We start from the raw sequence: 19,018 nt of genomic DNA, 5'->3' as shown, positions 1-19,018 counted from the left end.
CCACTACTTCATATATCGCATGTTGGAAATATTTTTCATCCCAGCAGTTTCTCCCCTCCTCTCAATCTCAGCATCGATCACCGCCACCACCAATTCAATCAGTCATCGCGGCTGCCCAATTGACCGCCGTCGCCGCCCTAATTGGCGATTACTTCTCACCTCTGAAACCCTAATTGACTTGCGCAAGTTATTGAGTTTTGGGATCGAAACTTTGGCATTGGAGCAGATGGAGTAATCTTTGCAATTGCCCTAAAGTATGGGACTGATTACAACAATGAGCCAATTTGAGGTGATATTCTTTTCTAAATTAGATTTACATTATTATTTGTTTTGATTGCAATAAACACTCTTATTCTTGACATTTTTATTAACAAACTGGAATATTGAATTACTAACTTCTTTTATGTTGTTCTTCCATAAATGTGTGGTGACGGAGTTAGTTGCTTTGCAAAGTTTATTTCAGATGACAGTAACTTAAATCGAAGCCAAAGGTATATTTGAGTTTTTTTTATGTTACCGGTGACATATTATTAATTTTTCAGTGTAATTGATTTTCTTTATAACCCACTTGATTTTCAGATTTGTTGTGTAATTGAAAGAAACATGCATAATGGCTATTGTTAATTCGCAGGTAAGGCGTGGCCAAAGTTATCAGACGATATTGGCTCAAGTATTATTGAAAACTCTTACGCTACAACTGCACAGGGAAAAACCTCAAACACTCAATAAAGTTTAATAAGGTACGATAATATTGCTTAGTTTTGAATGAATTCTTTGAAGTAAATATTTTTCATTTACTTGAGGCTTTGGATGGTAGTTCAGTTGATGAACGTGCCAAGGTGTTGGCTTCTAAGGCTATTTGATTAGAACTGTAACTTGGATTTTATTGTTTTATATTTGGTTAATGTTAATGTCATCAACATTCAATAAAGTTTATTGAAGTTTATTATTGTTCAAAAAATTAGTATGTTACTAGATTGCTACACCTTATTTACTCTCAAATACACTTATTAGATGTGAATATAATTAACTCCGGTCTCTACGTATTTATTGAGTTTTAACCCATTATTCTTACCATATCAGGGCATAGGAAACACGGGAACCCACTCAACCTGAGTTTGCAAATCATTCTTGGACAAATTTGTGATTGTCTTTATCGATGACATTCTTATCTTCTCCAAAACCCGAGCCGAACATGAACATCATTTACGTTCCATTCTCGATCTCCTAAGAAAAGAACAACTTTATGCCAAGTTATCCAAATGTGAATTTTGGTTAAAAGAGGTTCAATTTTTGGGTCATGTCGTCGACGATAAAGGTATTCATGTTGATCCTGCCAAAATCGAGGCCGTAAAAGATTGGAAGACTCCATCCACACCCACGGAAATCCGATCTTTCCTTGGTTTGGCCGGGTATTATCGGCGATTCATTCTAAACTTCTCTAAAATCGCGTTACCCATCACCACACTAACTCATAAAGGAGAACCTTACAAATGGGGACCGAAACAAGAAGAAGCTTTCCAAACTCTAAAGCATATGCTTTGCAACGCTCCCGTCCTAACCCTTCCCGATGGAAACGACGACTTTGTGGTATTTTGTGATGCATCCAACCAAGGTCTCGGTTGCGTTCTCATGCAACGAGGTCAAGTTATCGCATATGCCTCAAGGCAACTCAAGGATCACGAAAAGAATTATACGACTCATGATCTCGAACTTGGTGCCGTCGTTTTTGCTCTCAAAATCTGGAGACATTATCTTTATGGCACGAAGTGTGTTGTATTCACTGATCACAAAAGTCTACAACACATCTTTGACCAAAAAGATCTCAACATTAGACAACGTCGATGGCCGAATTACTTAGTGATTACGATTGCGAAATTCACTACCACCCCGGTAAGGCGAACGTTGTAGCCGACGCCCTTAGTCGTAAAGTTAATATCAAATCCGTTCTGCTTAATAGCATCATCATTCAAACCGATCTCCAAGACCGCATCTATCGAGCCCAATGCACCTCCATTGATGAAGGCAGTATGTATTTTGAAATGTCATGTGGAGCCAAACTTCAACTTGAAACCAAACCCGATGGCTTGCTTTATTTTCTCAACCGTTTGTGGGTTCGCGATCGTGATGAACTTCGTACTTTCATTCTCGATGAAGCTCATATGTCACGATATTCCGTACATCCCGGTGCGGATAAAATGTACTTCGATCTTCGATCTATTTATTGGTGGCCGGGTATGAAAAAGGACGTAGCACTTTATGTATCGAAATGTCTTACTTGCTCAAAGGTTAAAGCCGAACATCAAAAACCTTGTGGTTTACTCGAGCAACCTCCTATCCCCGTTTGGAAATGGGAAGGCATCGCTATGGACTTTATCACCAAATTGTCTCCCACTCAAAAGCAAAATGATTAACCAAATCGGCTCACTTCATCCCGATCCGCGAGAAGTACTCCGTTGCACAACTCGCTCAAATCTATGTTCGTGAGATTGTATGCCGCCATGGTATTCCATTGACCATCATTTCTGATCGTGACGCTCGTTTCACATCCCGTTTTTGGAAATCGCTTCAAGAAGCCTTGGGCACTCGCCTCGATCTTAGCACCGCTTACCATCCTCAAACCGATGGCCAATCCGAACGCACAATCCAAACTCTCGAGGATATGCTTCGATCTTGTGTTCTTGATTTTGGTGGAAATTGGGATTCACATCTCCCACTTATTGAATTTTCATACAATAATAGCTATCATTCTAGCATTGAGATGGCTCCTTTCCAAGCTCTTTATGGTCGTAAGTGTCGTTCTCCGATTTGTTGGAACGCGATTGGTGAAGCCCAAATCACCGGTCCCGAGATGGTTCAAGACACTACCGATCGTATCGATCAAATCCGCAAAAATCTCCTTGCTGCTAGAAGTCGCCAAAAGAGCTATGCCGACAAACGGCGAAAACCTCTCGAGTTTAATGTTGGCGACTTTGTCCTTCTCAAAGTATCCCCTTTGAAGGGGGTAGTCCGTTTTGGAAAGAAAGGAAAACTAGCACCCCGTTTTGTAGACCCATTCAAAATCCTCGAAAGGATTGGAAAAGTGGCTTATAAACTCGATTTACCGCAAGAACTTGCCGGTGTTCATCCCACCTTTCATGTCTCAAACCTCAAAAAGTGCTTAGCCGAAGGTAACCTCCATATACCTCTCGACGAAGTACGTATCGATGAAACCTTGCAAATGATCGAAAAACCCGTTGAAATCGTGGACCGCAATGAGAAACGAACCAAACGTAGCCGCATCCGTTTAGTTAACGTCCGTTGGGAATCACGGCGTGGCGCTGAATTTACTTGGGAACGAGAAGACGAGATGAAGGAAAAGTGCCCGCACTTATTTATTACGGATTCTTCTTAATTTCGGGACGAAATTTCCTAAAGTAGGGAAGACTGTAACATTCGTCATTTTCGATCTTTTTTGTATTTGTATTTGTATCAAAACCCGACCCGATTTGTAAACCAAATCTTTCACTAATATAAAATGTTGGATTTTTATGTTTCATAATCATCTCTTACCTTTTGGATTTGTTACTATATTGTATTATTTAAACCTTTTTTTAAAAAAAAAAAAACACATGCAAGTATTGATATAAAACAAGAAAAACAAGTTTGACTTCTTCCCTATATAAACAACCCCATCCTCTTCATTATTCTTTGCTCATTTATCTTCTTTCTCTCCCAAATAAAGTTCATATCTCTAACCTCTAAGGTTCTTAATAATCAAGCAATAACATTCTTTAATTCTTGTTTGTTACTTATTAATTCATATCTTGTGGCACAACATATATATAATATGCACCCCTTTCCTTGGGCTTTCATCTTCTTCGGGAGGTGATATGCTACAAGGCAAGGCTACATGGAGAACTCTTTGTAGTTCTTGTTTATACTATTTTCCTTTAATGCTTTCCTAGTCTTGTTCATATTGTAAGTAGTTTAGCTTTTAATTCATGTTTAAAGAGTTTCATGGTATTGGTTATGAAGTCACTAGTCTCGGTTTTATCCTGAGATTAGACCCGAATCAAGACCGAACCAAGACCAAACTCTTGTTTACTAGTCTTGTTTATACTATTTCCCTTTAATGCTTTTGTTTATATTGTAAGTAGTTTAGTTTTAATTCATGTTTAAAGAGTTCCATGGTGTTGGGTATGAAGTCACTAGTCTCGGTTTCATCCCGAGATTAGACCCGAATCAAGACCGAACCAAGACCGAACTCTTGTTTACTAGCTTTTGTTTTAAATAATTTTGTTTACTAGTTTTGTTTAAAATAGTTAAATAAACATGTTTATGAAAGATTTGAACCTTGTAACTTCTAAAACCATTTTGATAGTTCTATGGTATTTGGGTATGTGGCAACCATCCTCAGTATCATTCCGAGTCAAGGACCGAACCAAAACCGAACTAAACCGAGTTCACTTGCCTAAGGCACACAAGTGTGTTTTTGGCCATCGAAACTCATCTTTTCTTCAAGAATGTATTTTAAACTAATTTTAAGTATTTTATCAACTTACTTGGTGTGTAAGTATCCAACTTTATCTTATAACAAGCTTGGACCGGTGATACCAAATACACACTTAACGGACGTTAAGGTTCTTCATAATAGAACTATATACTTGGTTAAGTCTTTCGATTTTATTGAGTTATCTCAAAACATTTTGGAAAGTTAACTTTGAGTTTAGTTAATTATCTAGACCCAAGTTAACAAATCCGAACACTCGATTAAAACCTTGTTTTGGTGTTCATATACCCAAAGGGTCTTGCATTAGTGCATTATAACCCACATAAGTTACTTAACATAAGCTGAGTAATAATTATGAATGAAATACCAAGACCCAGTTTCGAGTAAACTTACTTTTTAAAACATGTCTTTAATTTCCCAAGTATTTACATTTTTAAACCATAAACTTCATTTATTTACTTTACTTGTCATATTTTATTTTAAACCCTTCCAAGACTACCTACTAACTTAAGACCCGTTTAATCGAGGTCTTGCTCGTTAAACCCGATCTCCGATTATTCACGAATCAATCTTTCAAGTTACTTAGTTAACGTGAGTACATTTCATCCCCCGTTTTCACTTTTATCTTTTGGGGGTAACATGCATACTTATTCAAACAAAAATGATTTATATTATACTCATTTCTCAAACCACAAACTTTAGGGTATATGATGCTAGAATACTTGCTCTATTGTGTGTTATATTTCTCATATGCTTTACGTGCACGAGTGTTTATTTTTATGTTGTTGTTGAGCCTCATTAAGTATGATCATACGCTCCCCTAACTATTTAGCCTTGTGCTAGTAGAATAGGACCTCATTATCCAAGTATGTCGGTATTCTTACCGATTAGAAAGGATCCTCATTTACATATGTTTTATATACCATGATTGATGCTTTATTTTATAGTCTCATATACGTTTGTGGATTTCACTCATATTATATATACTCAAAACTATGAAATTGCTCACCAACATACGTGTTGACAAATGTTATTTTATACATGTTACAGGTTTGATTATTACTTGAGTTGGAGTTTGAAGACGTCATTCTATTTTGATACCGCTAGGTTATTAGAAGAATGAACAATATCTATTTCTTATGTTTTGATGTTATTTATATGAACAATATGTGTTACTTTGGTGATTGAATGAAATTAATGAGTTGATTAAATATTGTCACTTTAATAGTGTCTTGTGTATTTGTCCAATCACGTTGCACCCCGGCATGTTCCGCCGCCTTTGATCGGGGTGTGATAGCGTTGGCTTCTAAGGCTATTTGATTAGAACTATAACTTGGATTTTATTGTTTTATATTTGGTTAATGTTAATGTCATCAACATTCAATAAAGTTATTGAAGTTTTTATTATTGTTCAAAAAATTAGTATGTTACTAGATTGCTACACCTTATTTACTCTCAAATACACTTATTAGATGTGAATATAATTAACTCCGGTCTCTACGTATTTACTGAGTTTTAACCCATTATTCTTACCATATCAGGGCATAGGAAACACAGGAACCAACTCAACCTGAGACGCAGTCCACACAAATAAACAAGGTTTCACGGTCGGAATGGAAATTTCTTTTATCTGTTCGTCACATTCACGCTCATGGCAGTTTGTGTAAGTCTACATTTTGCGGTGAGCGTTAAGCACAAGTAGTCAATAGTCATTATAATTCTAGCTTTAAAACTGTCTATCCTAAGAGCTATTATTTTGTTTGCTATTTAAATGTAGTTTCACTACCAAAATATTGGTGGTTGTAGCAAAGAAGTGGTTTTATTTTAACGGGTTAACGGATCATTTTTTTTTGGTTTCATTAGCGGGTAAAAAATTAAGTTTTATTTTATTGTTAATGGCTTTAACCAGTAAACAATATCATTTTTATGTTTCATTAACGGGTAAAAAATTAAGTTTTATTTTATTGGTAATGGCTTTAACCAGTAAACAATATCATTTTTAAGTTTCATTAATGGTAACACGGTTAATGGGTCATTGTTTGGATTTTTAATTCTATACTATGTCTCCAAGATATCTAAATACAGATATGATTTTTTGTGTGGCTAAATAAAATTGCAAAACGTTGTAGCAGTTTATGATGGAATCAAGAGTAATAATTAAACAATACTTGAAGATGCAAAAGTAATGGGAGGTGTCTTAGTTAAATAAACAATGCTGCAGTTATTGCTGATCAAAACTTGATGAAAGTTGTTGATAGCTTTTCAAGTGGTCATTGGTACCAAAATCAAACATGTGTGTCCAGTTTTATAGCAAGTCGGGTTTCATGTTTTTTTTTTTTTTTTGATATTTTGGATTATTACCCGAGACTGACCCGTACCCGATTCTTTTTGAATTTCAGAACCGGTGACCAATTGTAAAAAAATATAGGGTCGGCCTTTTTTCAAGTATTAAACCAAATTATTATTTTTTGAGGGTTTTAATATATAGAGTTGCATACTTGGATATTTTCTTGTCAACTTAGATCTTTGGAGTTTGAAAATGACTTTTCCTGCTTTTCCTGGTGACTCAGGTGAGATTAAGACTGAAGATTATTACATGTACATCTTAAAGATCCAGTCAACCATAGGTGGTGCCTGAGTCGGTGGAGATGGAAATGACAATGGTTAAGAAACAAGGCAATTTGGTGGACAAAAAGAAGTGAAATCTGATCATTGGAGAAGAATTTGAAGTCGATAATCAAATTCAAGGTTTCTTTTAGAATGTGAAGAAAGATAATTATGATATTATGGCATTAAACAACCCGTCCACCGGGCAAGTATAAAACTAGTTATAAAATATTCAAAATAAAGTATTAAATAAAAACACTTATTTTGATAAATACTTTTAAAATTACCTATTTTAGTAAATATTTTTTTTTCCTACAACCTATTTAGGTAAAAAACTCCAAAACAATATCACCCTTAAAAATGGCGCCAAAATCATCTAACCCGATCCCGATTCCCGCCATTAATGAACACAAAACCCCCACACCACAAACAAACGAAAAATCAAACAACTTCCAAAACCTGAAAATGGGAAAGACCAAGAGAGACGAGAAACAATACTGGCTGCTAAAAACCGAGCCAAGCGAATGGTCATGGGAAGACCAGGCATCCAACGGCGGCATCTCCAAATGGGATGGCGTTGAGAACCACCAGGCTCTTAACCATCTCAAGACCGCCCGCCTTCACGACCTCTGCTTTTTCTACCACTCCGGGGCCAAGTCCCGGAGTGTGGTCGGCGTCGTCTCCGTAGCCGGGGCAGGTGCTGTGGTCGGGGAGATGCGGAGGGTGGTTGACTTGAAAGGGGTTTGGGTTGTTTCGACAGCCTTTGGGAGAAGGTTTGTGAGATGGGTGGTGGGTATGAAGGTGATGGTGTTTGTGTAGGTAATGAGGATGAAGGTGGTGAACAGGTTTAAGGTTTTGTGATTAAGTCTTAGATGGTCATTGTCGATAAGGTGTTTGATGATTTGCTTAAGTGAACATGTAAAGTTGGCCTTTTGTTAAGAATCATTGTGTTTCACTCACTTCACCCACGAAGTGCTTTTTCTTGATTGCTTGATGAATTATTATAAATGGTGATTTTTATAATATAAGCTAAAGCTTATTGATTTAATATCATGTTCAACTTGTCAATTTAATACATCCATGATCCATACTTGCTTGCTGTTACTTGAAGAGTTACGTTTGCATAAAATATTGACGGACCTAGGATTTTTTTTAAGGGTCGAATTTTTTAGGCTCAAAATTTTAAGCGTAACAAAAATAAGCCAATTGTCACTGAAAACGCATGATAGGTTATACAAATACAATGTTCTTACGATTGCTCTCTATGAGTTTTTATTTTTTGAAACGTATTTGTTACATCGTCTAAGAAAATACTATTAAAGTAAGTCATTTTCAATATGACAAATACAACTAGCGCTCAAATTATCATCATCAATCTGATTACACAAATCGGACTTTAAATACTTCATTGGGGAGAAGCACATTTCAACGCTTGTTGTGAGCGGTTGAAAATGAGCTAAAACTTTAATGAACTATACACCTGTAAATGACATGTGTTTCTTTGTTTCTACCATCAATTATATATTGTATAAGACTTGATAACTCATTGAACTCCAAAAATCTTGGATCATCTTTGATATATCAATATCATCTAATCAAAATCATAAGATACATATCGGGTAATTGTAATATCTATGGGATATCAATCTTGTTAAAATTATTTCAAGGACTTAAACTAGTTATCCAAATAAGCAAGTTGAATGTTACGTCAAAGCGGGTTTCAAACTCTTGAATTTGCGTATCTAACACGGTGTTGAAACTATCATACTCATAATAATGGTGATGGGTGATGCGTGTCTTTTGTCTCGGCCTTCTTGGGTTTATGTATTAAGCATCTATATTTACCACTACAAGCTCATGCATTTTACAAATAAATTGTTGACTTACTCAAAAAATGATTTGAAACCCTCTAATCTCAACCTCTCAAGTTGTTTCTTGGTGGCTGTTAAAATTTAATGGGGGTCTCGCTTTTATAAATTCATGGGGTTGGTGCCAAATTTTCTTGAAGCGTGGTTCAAATTTTTTCATATAAGTACTAAAAAATATTCCAAAGAGTATGGGCGACCTCATGCTAAAGCATTGGGTTCGCCTCTTATGTAAAACAAAAAAATATGTCGCTAGAAGGAGTCAAAATAAGTCTGGTTAAAAACTAATTGTCATAGAACAATAAAACATCACAAATCAAATTGAGTATTTAAAGAGAGACAAATTTATTGCAACAAATATCATCTCAAATTCACGATCACAAAATTCACATTTTTTTGCTCTATTAATCTATTCATTTAGTGCGTTCAAATAAAAAAACATAAGTTATGTTTATGTTTCATATGCAAAATATTATTATGTGAATTTTACAAGTAATAACAAAAAATATATTGGTTTAGATGTGTTAATAAATGTTAAATTGTTAAATGAATTTTACAAGAAAAAACAGAAATTATGCTAATTTTTATGTGCAATGTCGTTAAGTGATTTTGTTGTAAATAAACACAGTCCCAAGAGTATTCTCAATTCGTTTTCTATATATATCTCTATAACTACATTAAAAACACAATATGTTTCCTCTTTTTTTCAATAAAATAATACATTTTTACATTTTTATCATTATTTTTTTCAGGACAATTTCATAAAATAGTAACAAGTTTCAAAAGTGTTTCAATTAGATAACTCAACTTTCAAAAGTATTCCAATTAAGTCACTCAACTTTCATATATGAAATCTTTTTATTTTTTTATGTATACATTGAGTGGCGACATGGATTTTTATTTTTTATCTTTGAATTTTAATATAATTATTTTTTTAATTTGACTACACATATTGCGAATTCCGACCCCCCACATCTTATCCTTCATTTCATTCTTGACACACAAAAAAAATCTGTGAGACTCGATTTAAAATTTTAGTGACCTGATTTAGGGAGTATGAGATATTCCCTTTTTTTCTTCACTCATAAAAACTTTTGAAAAATATTAAAATTTTATTTATAAAGAATTAAATAATTTTATTACAAATTTATTCATGAATAGAAACACATTTTTTTCTAAGCTCATAGCCACCTCTAAAAATGAAGAACCATAATAAGATATTTTAGAGAATCAGATATTTTAGAGGGTGGACTAGAAATGATCTTTAAACTATACGTTATGGGGCACCCATGGCTGAGGTGGCGGGCGCCGTTGGGCGCCGAACACCGCTGTGGGGCGCGGTCCAACCAAGGGCGCGGAGGGATTAGGCAAAGCAACGGCCGGCGCGGATGAGGGAATTGTGTGGGCCCCCTCCCATTTCATCTCTCTCAACCTCTCACACACAAATATATATATATATATATATATATATATATATATATATATATATATATATATATATATATATATATGGGCGCCAATGGGCAAACATCACAGAGGGGCGCTGTGGTTGGGGGCTTTGAGTCCCACCGTTGGTTACTTGGCGCTGATGTGACACTGGGGAGGGGCTTCGAAGCCCCTCACCATAGCGGACAGTCTTAACATGAACCAGCCGTACACGAAGAAACAATGGCACGCGTAAAACAAGAGTGAGGGTCCACTTGAAAACCAACAATATGATCGAATGGATATGATAGAATATAACATTATCTTCACCTGTATTCTGTTCCATATTCATCATTCATCACATGATGCACTTTCCACTGTAAGTTAACTACCAATTCTTTCACTTTCCTTCCTTAGCTTTTATATATATATATATATAGTATATATGCTGCTAACTAATTAATTATATTGTTTCTTGTGTATGAGTTCTTTTGTTAATGAATTCAAGTATTATGAAGACTGATACATTTTATTATATATTAATTAACTTGTGCAGATTATCACCACCACGCTGTCCAATGTGGTTTATTGTATTTATGCTGATCACAATGTCCTTAAAAGTTACAGAATCACAGTTCTTGGTTAAGTCATTGCCTGGTTTTTATGGTGATCTTCCTTTCACACTCGAAACTGGGTAGGCTTCTTAATTTTGATAGAATTCGGGTGATCTGATGATACCATATTAGATATATATGCTGAAACTGTGGTTACAGTTATGTTGGAGTCGGAGAATCGGAGTTATTTTACTACTTCATTGAGTCTGAAGGGAACCCAAAAGAGGACCCTCTCTTGTTTTGGTTGACCGGAGGCCCTGGTTGTTCTGGTTTTTCTGGCCTTTTGTATGAAATAGGTATTTCTACTGGCCTTTTGTATGAAATGTGTATTTCTTATGTATATAGTATAATTATACTTGAAGAGGTAGGTCCTAGCAGAGCCCAGTTGGACCCGCAGGACTCACCTTGAAGAGAGACGTCTGCGCAGAAACCAACTGGATCCGCAGGACCCACCATGCTCAGAGACGTGACGTCCTTACGCGCAGTACGCAAGCTGTTCCCGCAGGAAATGCCTCCCAATGGTGAAGTACTCCGCCTGTTCCCGCAGCTGCGGATACAAGCCATCAGGGAAGGCCACCCGCGCAGCAAGGCTACACGCACAAGGCACTTAGCTCTCAATAATTCAGTAGTCACCTGAAGGAATGAGCAAAGCCGGGAACAATCCCGCACAAAGGCGGGAGGGGGAATACTCCCGCCCAAATAAGCCAGTCCGTACGATACTGGAGGATCTTTTGTACTGTACCTGACGAGGTATGGGCAAAAGATCTGACCAGAGATACGACAGCTCATTGACAACAGTATGGCGAGCAGCATGCTCTTGTACTGTATGTCACTATTAGCCGCTGCCTACTCACCAACTCCTGTCATACCACGTGCATAGCCGGCAGTTGGTGGAAAAGGAATAGTACACAGCAGGCCTGGTCACTGTCAGCCGCTGCCTACCCACCAACTACCAGCATGGCACGTGCGTAGGCCACAGTTGGTAGAACAGGAATACTATTCAGCCGGCTATATCTTCTTGGAAACCTACCTTCGGCTATAAATACCCCAAATGGTATGATCATCTAATCTCATCTTGTATCTTACATCTTATACCTGATATCTGCTCTAGCAATCTCTTAATATACACTTATATTCAAGAGCAATCTAGTCTGATTCTCACGCCGGAGGGTGGTCACAAGGAGGTACCCCCCCTTCTCAGTGACGAGCTCACGGTGTCTGTTTTGCAGGTTATCAGAAGAACCATCTTTGCTGGGTCTAACCCCTCGTGGGAAACATCTATTTAACCCCCAGATTATCCGTAATCTGCCCGGGGCCAATTAGTGTTTCTTCAATACTAAAACATGTTTTAATATGTTTTTTGTCACGTAGTATGCTCCCTATATATGGGATTGAGAAAATATTTGCCCTTATCATACGCTCCCCACAACCTATAAAAAACTCTGCTATCAGTAGTGTTGAGTTTGTTTTATTTTCCAAATGTGGTCACAATTGGACTTGATTCTTCTGTCTTCATTCCAAACTTTACATAAATGATATTGAATTTTTCACCTCTTTATAGTTTTGTTATTTTGCAGGGACAGTTAGGGCTGTCACTTTTACCCGAAAACCGAAACCCAACCCGAGAAAACCCGTATCCGAACCCGAACTAACCCGAACCCGTGAAAAGGCTAACCTAAACCCTAACCGAAGTAATTCGGGTTGGTTCTCGGGTTCAGTTTATAAGTTTCGGGTCAACCCGAAAAACCCGAATAAACTTTTAGTTTTGAAATTAAATACATTTTTAGGTATAAATGTATAATAGGTTTAGTCTTAGCTAAAGTTATTAATTAGAATTTGGTTGTCATTCCAACTATTATGAATCTATTGTTGATTATTAATTTATGTTTTCCTTTTAGTACTAATAGTAACCGTAACTGAGCAACCAAATCACGCCCGACTGAAGACAATTATGGTTCGAGTTAGTTTTACTCTTCTTTTGAATTGTTTTATCAATTTATGTTAGTTTATTTTTTGATTATTTGAGTTACAAGCAAAAGAATAATATGTTATTTTAGTTTTAACATCGTAGTTTTTAATTTCTTTTGTTTTGTTTTTTTGGATACTCGAAACCCGATTAACCCAACCCAAAAAAACCCGTGAGAGATTTGGATTGGGTTTCGGGTCAAGATTTAGAACTTTGAAACCCGAAGAACACCCCTAGTGACAGTTTATATGTTCAAAACTTTAAATGTACCTGACATTAATTGGATCGGTTCTTTGCAGGTCCGTTAACGACTAACTATGCAACTTCCACTTTGGAGAAGCCAGTGTTTGAGATAAACCCTCATAGCTGGACAAAGGTATCTGATCTTTACCCTTCTTTTTTATTTTATTTCTTATATATACAATCCTTTTATCGCCTTATCGGAAGGCCAAATGGAAACATTAACTTCCCAAAATTGGCTTATATATATGTAAGGTTAGCTTTTTTTACTTATAAACTATGAAATGTGTTTGATGTTAACAAGTACATTTTAGGTGGCCAACATTATATTTATTGATCAACCTGCTGGGACTGGATTCGCCTATGCAAAAACTCCAGAAGCTTACATGACAAATGATACATTATCATCAATCCAGGCTTACATTTTTCTGAAGAAGGTAACAGATGGAGGTCTATAAATCACCTAGTTTATATTTGAACCAATTAATCATTTTGAGATATAAACCGATAAAATGTTTGCTTGATGTGTTTTGTCTATCCTAATAGTGGCTTGTGGATCATCCTAAATTTCTCAATAATCCATTGTATGTTGGTGGCGATTCCTACACGGGCATAGCGATTCCCATGATCGTTCAGGAAATATATAACGGTAATCATACTTAAGAAAAACATAAGTTTGATTTGTGAAAGTACAGATTACGATTCAGCTTCTTCTTTCATGTCTTTTGTAGGTAATGAAGTTGGAGAAGGTTCACATCTCAACATCAAAGTAAAATATCAATATATGACTTTGAATAAATTAATACTTAATACTTACCTAATTAATCTTTTCTTGGATCAATTAGTTTGAATTTCTTTAATCCAACTCAGGGTTACTTGCTTGGTAATCCTTTGACAGACACAAGTGGCGACTATAATTCAAGAATCCCGTTTGCTCATCGTATGGCACTCTTGTCAGATGCAATCTACAAGGTAATCAAGTATGTGTTTTAAGTTACATGTGTTTGCAGTCAAGTAAAGAAAACAAAAGTAAGTTACATATATATTTTTGCAGTCAGTCAAAGAAAATTGCAATGAAGAGTACTTGAAAATAGATCCCAACAATAGTCTATGCATACATGATCTGCAGGTGGTAGACAAGGTACACATGCTAGATCTAGATGTCAACTTAGGTTATCAGTTAATAATTTACCTGTTGGAATCTATTTTGATTTTAATGCTTTCTTTGTATCTTATTGATCTTAGTGCCTCGGAAGAATTCGCAAGGCTAATATTTTAGAGCCTTATTGTGACACTTCGAACATCTTTAGAGCTTTCGACAAGCAATGGTGTCGAGTATTATATATTCTCTCCCTCTTTATTTTAAAAATGGGAGAAGATTATGAAATTTTATCTATACTGATCATTGTAGGATGACAACTATGCATTCGCCTACAGCTGGGCTAAAAGCAGAGACGTGCGAGAAGCTCTTCATGTCCGTGAGGTTTGGTTCATAATCTTCATCAGAACTGAATTACTAATCAGTTTAATATCTCTAAAGATACTTAAGAAACACAAACCTTAAAGAAAATCTAATCTACTCTAAATTATTCTAAACACAAACCTTGAAGGCAAATTGTGAAAATGTCTATCAATTGCTTATTATTACAAGATTCCTATATAACCTGTTATGTATAAAAAGGAGATGCGTTATAGTTGGTGACTAGTGTGAGTGTGAGGAGTGAGCCACATAGACGCCACGTAAGCATAAAGCCACTCATACTCGTCATCATTATGAGTTGTGAGTGATTTTTATAAATATTTTAGTAGTTTAGTAGTTACATAAATAGTTATTAATTTTAGCTACACAATAAATAAGTAAAAGACGGTTGAATATTTTATTCAAAAACTGCCGTTTATGAGACCATAAAATACGTTATTACTAAAACAAGTCTCTTCATTAAAGTTTATATTGATATGTTTAGGAAAGAAAGAATTTGAATTTTTTTTAGGGAAAATTTCGAAAATAAGTGTTTATGGAAACACTTTCTAAGTTTTAGGTGTTATTTGCTAGAAATTCTAAAAATATGCATGACAAACTAGTCGTGACGAGTAGTTTGTAGAACCAATTAAAACTTGTCACATGTCTTTAAACTAATCGTAACGAGCACGTTCACTAATCAACGTGGACATGCCTCGTAATCAACGTCCACGAGTAATTCACAAGTTCTTTAGTCGCGATGAGTAGATTGTATGGTTAAACTAGTCGCGACGAGTTAACTACTAATAAACTACTCGTGTAGGGAATGCAAACCGGGTAAACTAGTCGTCGCGACTAAAGTACTTATGAATTACTCGTGGGCATTGATTACGAGGTATGAAACTTATTTAAGTTATTTAGTCGTGTCGAGTAAATGATCAGTGAGCGTGATCGTTACGGTTAGTTTAAGGGCACATGGTATGTTATAATTGGTTCTACAAACTACTCGTGTGTTATCATAATATACCCGTCACAACTAGTTTATAATACCTATTTATGAAATTTCTTACAAATGACAGATAAAACTTGAAATTTGTTTTCATATACGCTTATTTTCGGAATTTTCCTTTTTTTTAAGGCTAAGTAGTACTACATGTACAAGTAATCTGGCAAAAAAAATCAAAATAAATGTTAAATGAAATGTTATAATAAAAAATAGCAAATGGTTGGGTGGCATCATTTCATTGGTTGGTGGCTTTGGCAAGGCCGGCCCATAGGGGTGGCGGGGTGGTCGACGGCCATAGACCCGACACTCCATTAGACCCGAAATGTTTTAAAAAAAATTTATATTTATTTTTATTAAATAACAATATATATATATATATATATATAATACTTAAACTTAATTACATGACCGCTAGCTTGTTCTAGTGGTAAAGAGGTATTACTCTCAACCAAAAGGTCTCGGGTTCAAGTCTCATTTGAGACATGTTTAATGATATTTTTATACAAAATTTTTTCACTCAACCCAAATTATAACCAAGTAAACTTATATAAAAATTTAATTGTTTAAACCAACAAAATACTCCTTTTTAATTAAGGTACAAAAAAAATTTCGCCTTTGACCTAAATTTTTTTTTGCTTTCTCGGAGCTGGGCTGGGCTTAGGATTCATTTCCTCACGAGCTTGAGTATGGTCACACGCTCTCGGGGCTCACGCTCACTTACGCAGGTGCGAGTATGAGATGGCATCGTTCGGTTCCCTCTCACACCCACGATGTATAACAATATATAACAACCAACGAACTTATTAACCATGTGTGACTACCTAACTAATCTAATCTCTTATTTACTTTTGAATAGACCGGTTGTTGTATCTGATCTTTGCTTCATATTATTTTTAGATGAGAACAATCTGAGTTCAATAGTTTGATGCGATCTTTTTTGGGGAAAAAAATGAGTAGCAAATAATTTGGCTACTATATTATATAGACTCCAATCAAAATCTCTAATATCGGCTACCTCTATATATTCTTAACAAACATAGATTACAAAATTTTAGAATATTTTTTGATTGATTATTTTCTATATTAACATGAATAAATATGAGTATCTATTATTCTTGTGTATTACTTTTAATTACATATTTAAATAAATAAATATTTTCTAAATTATATACGTTATTACAAATAATGTCACGGCCACCAGGAAGTCAGCGATATTGAATGGGTGCGATGCAATGATAGCTTGAGTTTTGATTTCAATAAGGAAGTTATATCTTACACACACGATGTCTTAAGTAGCGTTGGCTATCATCGACGTCTTACTGATAAGCATTGCCGAGCTCTTATATATAGGTAAAATACTCTTTATTATGCTTTTTAATATAGTATTTAGTACCAGTGTTGTAAAACTCGGACCTAGGCGGCTCTACTCGGCCTAGGCGGTCCAACTCGGTCTTAACAAAATTTTTACTTTTTAAAAAAAAACTCAATTTCTCCAAGAGCCCGTCACTATTTTTTCCCTTTTCATACTAAGACGCAACCTAATTTCAGTTCTAAACTTGCAACCACCATTGGTATCATCTGATTTGAATTTCTAAACTCGAAAACCTCTTATTTAAGTTCGATTGAGACACGTCTTTCATCAATTGAGACATGTTCTTGAACTTATATGACGTAATATTACCTGTTTTGTATTTTTCGTTTGTATTTTGTAGAATATTTAGTAATTTTTTAATATTTGGCATATACATAATATTCGAAAAATAAATTTCTTTATAAAATACCATGTCCGAGTACTCCTCGAGTACACCCCGCCTAGACCGAGTATTCGCAACTCCCTAGTCGACCGCCCTGGTAGCGCATAGCGACTTTTACAACCTTAGTATTTACAGATCTTGAATGCAAGATATTTAATAATTACTTTATTTAAATTTTATATAAATTTGTGTATATGAACAGTGGAGATCATGACATGGTTGTTCCATATTTGAGTACATTGAACTGGATTGAATCGTTAAACTTGCCGGTTGTGGATGATTGGAGACCATGGTTTGTTGAGGAACAAGTAGCCGGGTTAGTTATATTGTCATTTGAAGCAACCATGACTTGCTACCTTCAACATAAATGCTTAAGATACAATATTTTTCTTGTAGATACACGATGAACTACTCAAATGACCACTATGACTTGACATTTGCTACTGTAAAGGTGAAAAACTGACTTAAAAAGTTAAATCTCATCTTTACTAAATACTCATAAAAAAGTAAAAAACTACCTATAACCACACCTTGCTTTGAACCCTCCACCCGAGAGAAGACACTTTATCACCGTACCATGTCCTTTGAGCTTTTATTAAGGGTGTGAATTTATAACATTAAAGCACAACACAAAATCAACATGAAAACTGAGGGTTTGTTACCGTTTAACTCATTTGTTTATTTTTAAATTTGTTTATGCAATAATTTAAACTATTTGTGTATTTTTATGTCAAAATATAAAACTTTTTAAGAACAAATGGGTATCCTGTAAACATAATTGCTTAACAAACATATAAAATAATATGTAAATTTAGAACTTAAAGTTTTGATATGTAAAAAAAAAGTCTTTATCAGGTTAAACAGGTCATGTTCATGTCAACTGGCTACTTGTGTTGTGTTCGGGTTCATGTAATTTTTCTGTGTGTGTCGGATTCAAGAGCTACCAACCCTGTTTTTCTTTTTAATATAACGATGGGATGATAGTTAAGTCTTTTGTATTGTGAAAAGGGAGGAGGTCACACAGCTCCGGAGTACAAACCAAAGGAATGTTTAAACATGTTTATGAGGTGGCTTGCTAATGATTATTTATAAGCCACGAGTGTCGAGTTTTATGTCTGTATTGATTCAGGTTATATTTGACTAGCCATTTTATCTGAGGTGGCTGACCGGCTTCCAATAACAGTTATATTCTCATGTTCCTCTATTTTGTACTTACGCTATATTCTCTGTTATATCATGAATCTAGACATAGACCTGGACCATATTGTTGTTCAACAACTTTTTCTATATGCTTATCTTTATTGAATTCCAACATGACTTAAATAACAAGAGAAATAAAACTGCAACATGAACAATGAAAATGGGATGCAAAAACTAAAGTGTAAAAATGGGATCACATTGCGTTAATTATAAAGCTATGGGCACGGGTGGGCCATCAAGCCATGATCATTCTAGAGCCCAACTAAGTTCGGCTTAGCTTGTGTGTTTGAAATATATTTGCGAATCCAAACCGGTTAATTTCAATAGGTTAGTAATTGGTTATCCATTATTGCCGTCGGTTATTTTGTTTGACTGTTTATGACTGTTTTC

At 35.4% G+C, this 19,018-nt stretch overlaps 1 protein-coding gene across 2 annotated transcripts; it reads left to right on the top strand.

Moving 5' to 3' along the window:
- Nucleotides 1–10,729: 10,729 nt before the first annotated feature.
- LOC143629486 (serine carboxypeptidase-like 13) lies at nt 10,730–18,762 on the top strand. Of its 2 annotated transcripts, XM_077098755.1 has the most exons (15): nt 10,730–10,768; nt 10,946–11,083; nt 11,163–11,299; nt 13,269–13,345; nt 13,524–13,646; nt 13,756–13,858; nt 13,941–13,978; nt 14,080–14,181; nt 14,264–14,350; nt 14,455–14,544; nt 14,621–14,692; nt 16,876–17,024; nt 17,631–17,744; nt 17,825–17,879; nt 18,437–18,762. In XM_077098755.1, exons 1-15 carry the CDS (start codon nt 10,752–10,754, stop codon nt 18,518–18,520), a joined length of 1,386 nt encoding a protein of 461 aa, XP_076954870.1. In that variant the 5' UTR covers nt 10,730–10,751; the 3' UTR covers nt 18,521–18,762. The 2 variants fall into 2 exon arrangements, with proteins under 2 accessions (XP_076954870.1, XP_076954869.1); XM_077098754.1 differs by lacking the exon at nt 10,730–10,768 and having other exon boundaries at nt 10,836–11,083.
- The last annotated feature ends 256 nt before the right edge of the window (nt 18,763–19,018 follow it).

The sequence above is a fragment of the Bidens hawaiensis genome, unplaced genomic scaffold, assembly GCF_021521415.1.
Source record: "Bidens hawaiensis isolate Kalapana, Puna unplaced genomic scaffold, B.hawaiensis_p1.1 tig00005195_1, whole genome shotgun sequence".
Taxonomy (NCBI): Eukaryota; Viridiplantae; Streptophyta; class Magnoliopsida; order Asterales; family Asteraceae; genus Bidens; species Bidens hawaiensis.
This window is presented reverse-complemented; position numbering and strand designations above follow the sequence as displayed.

Coding starts and splice junctions, on each gene's coding strand:
- LOC143629486 (XM_077098754.1), top strand. CDS start 10,887: ATGAATTCAAGTATTATGAAGACTGATACATTTTATTATATATTAATT. Junction 14,182..14,263: donor TGTCAGATGCAATCTACAAG/GTAATCAAGTAT, acceptor ATATTTTTGCAG/TCAGTCAAAGAAAATTGCAA. Junction 17,745..17,824: donor GTTGAGGAACAAGTAGCCGG/GTTAGTTATATT, acceptor TTTTTCTTGTAG/ATACACGATGAACTACTCAA.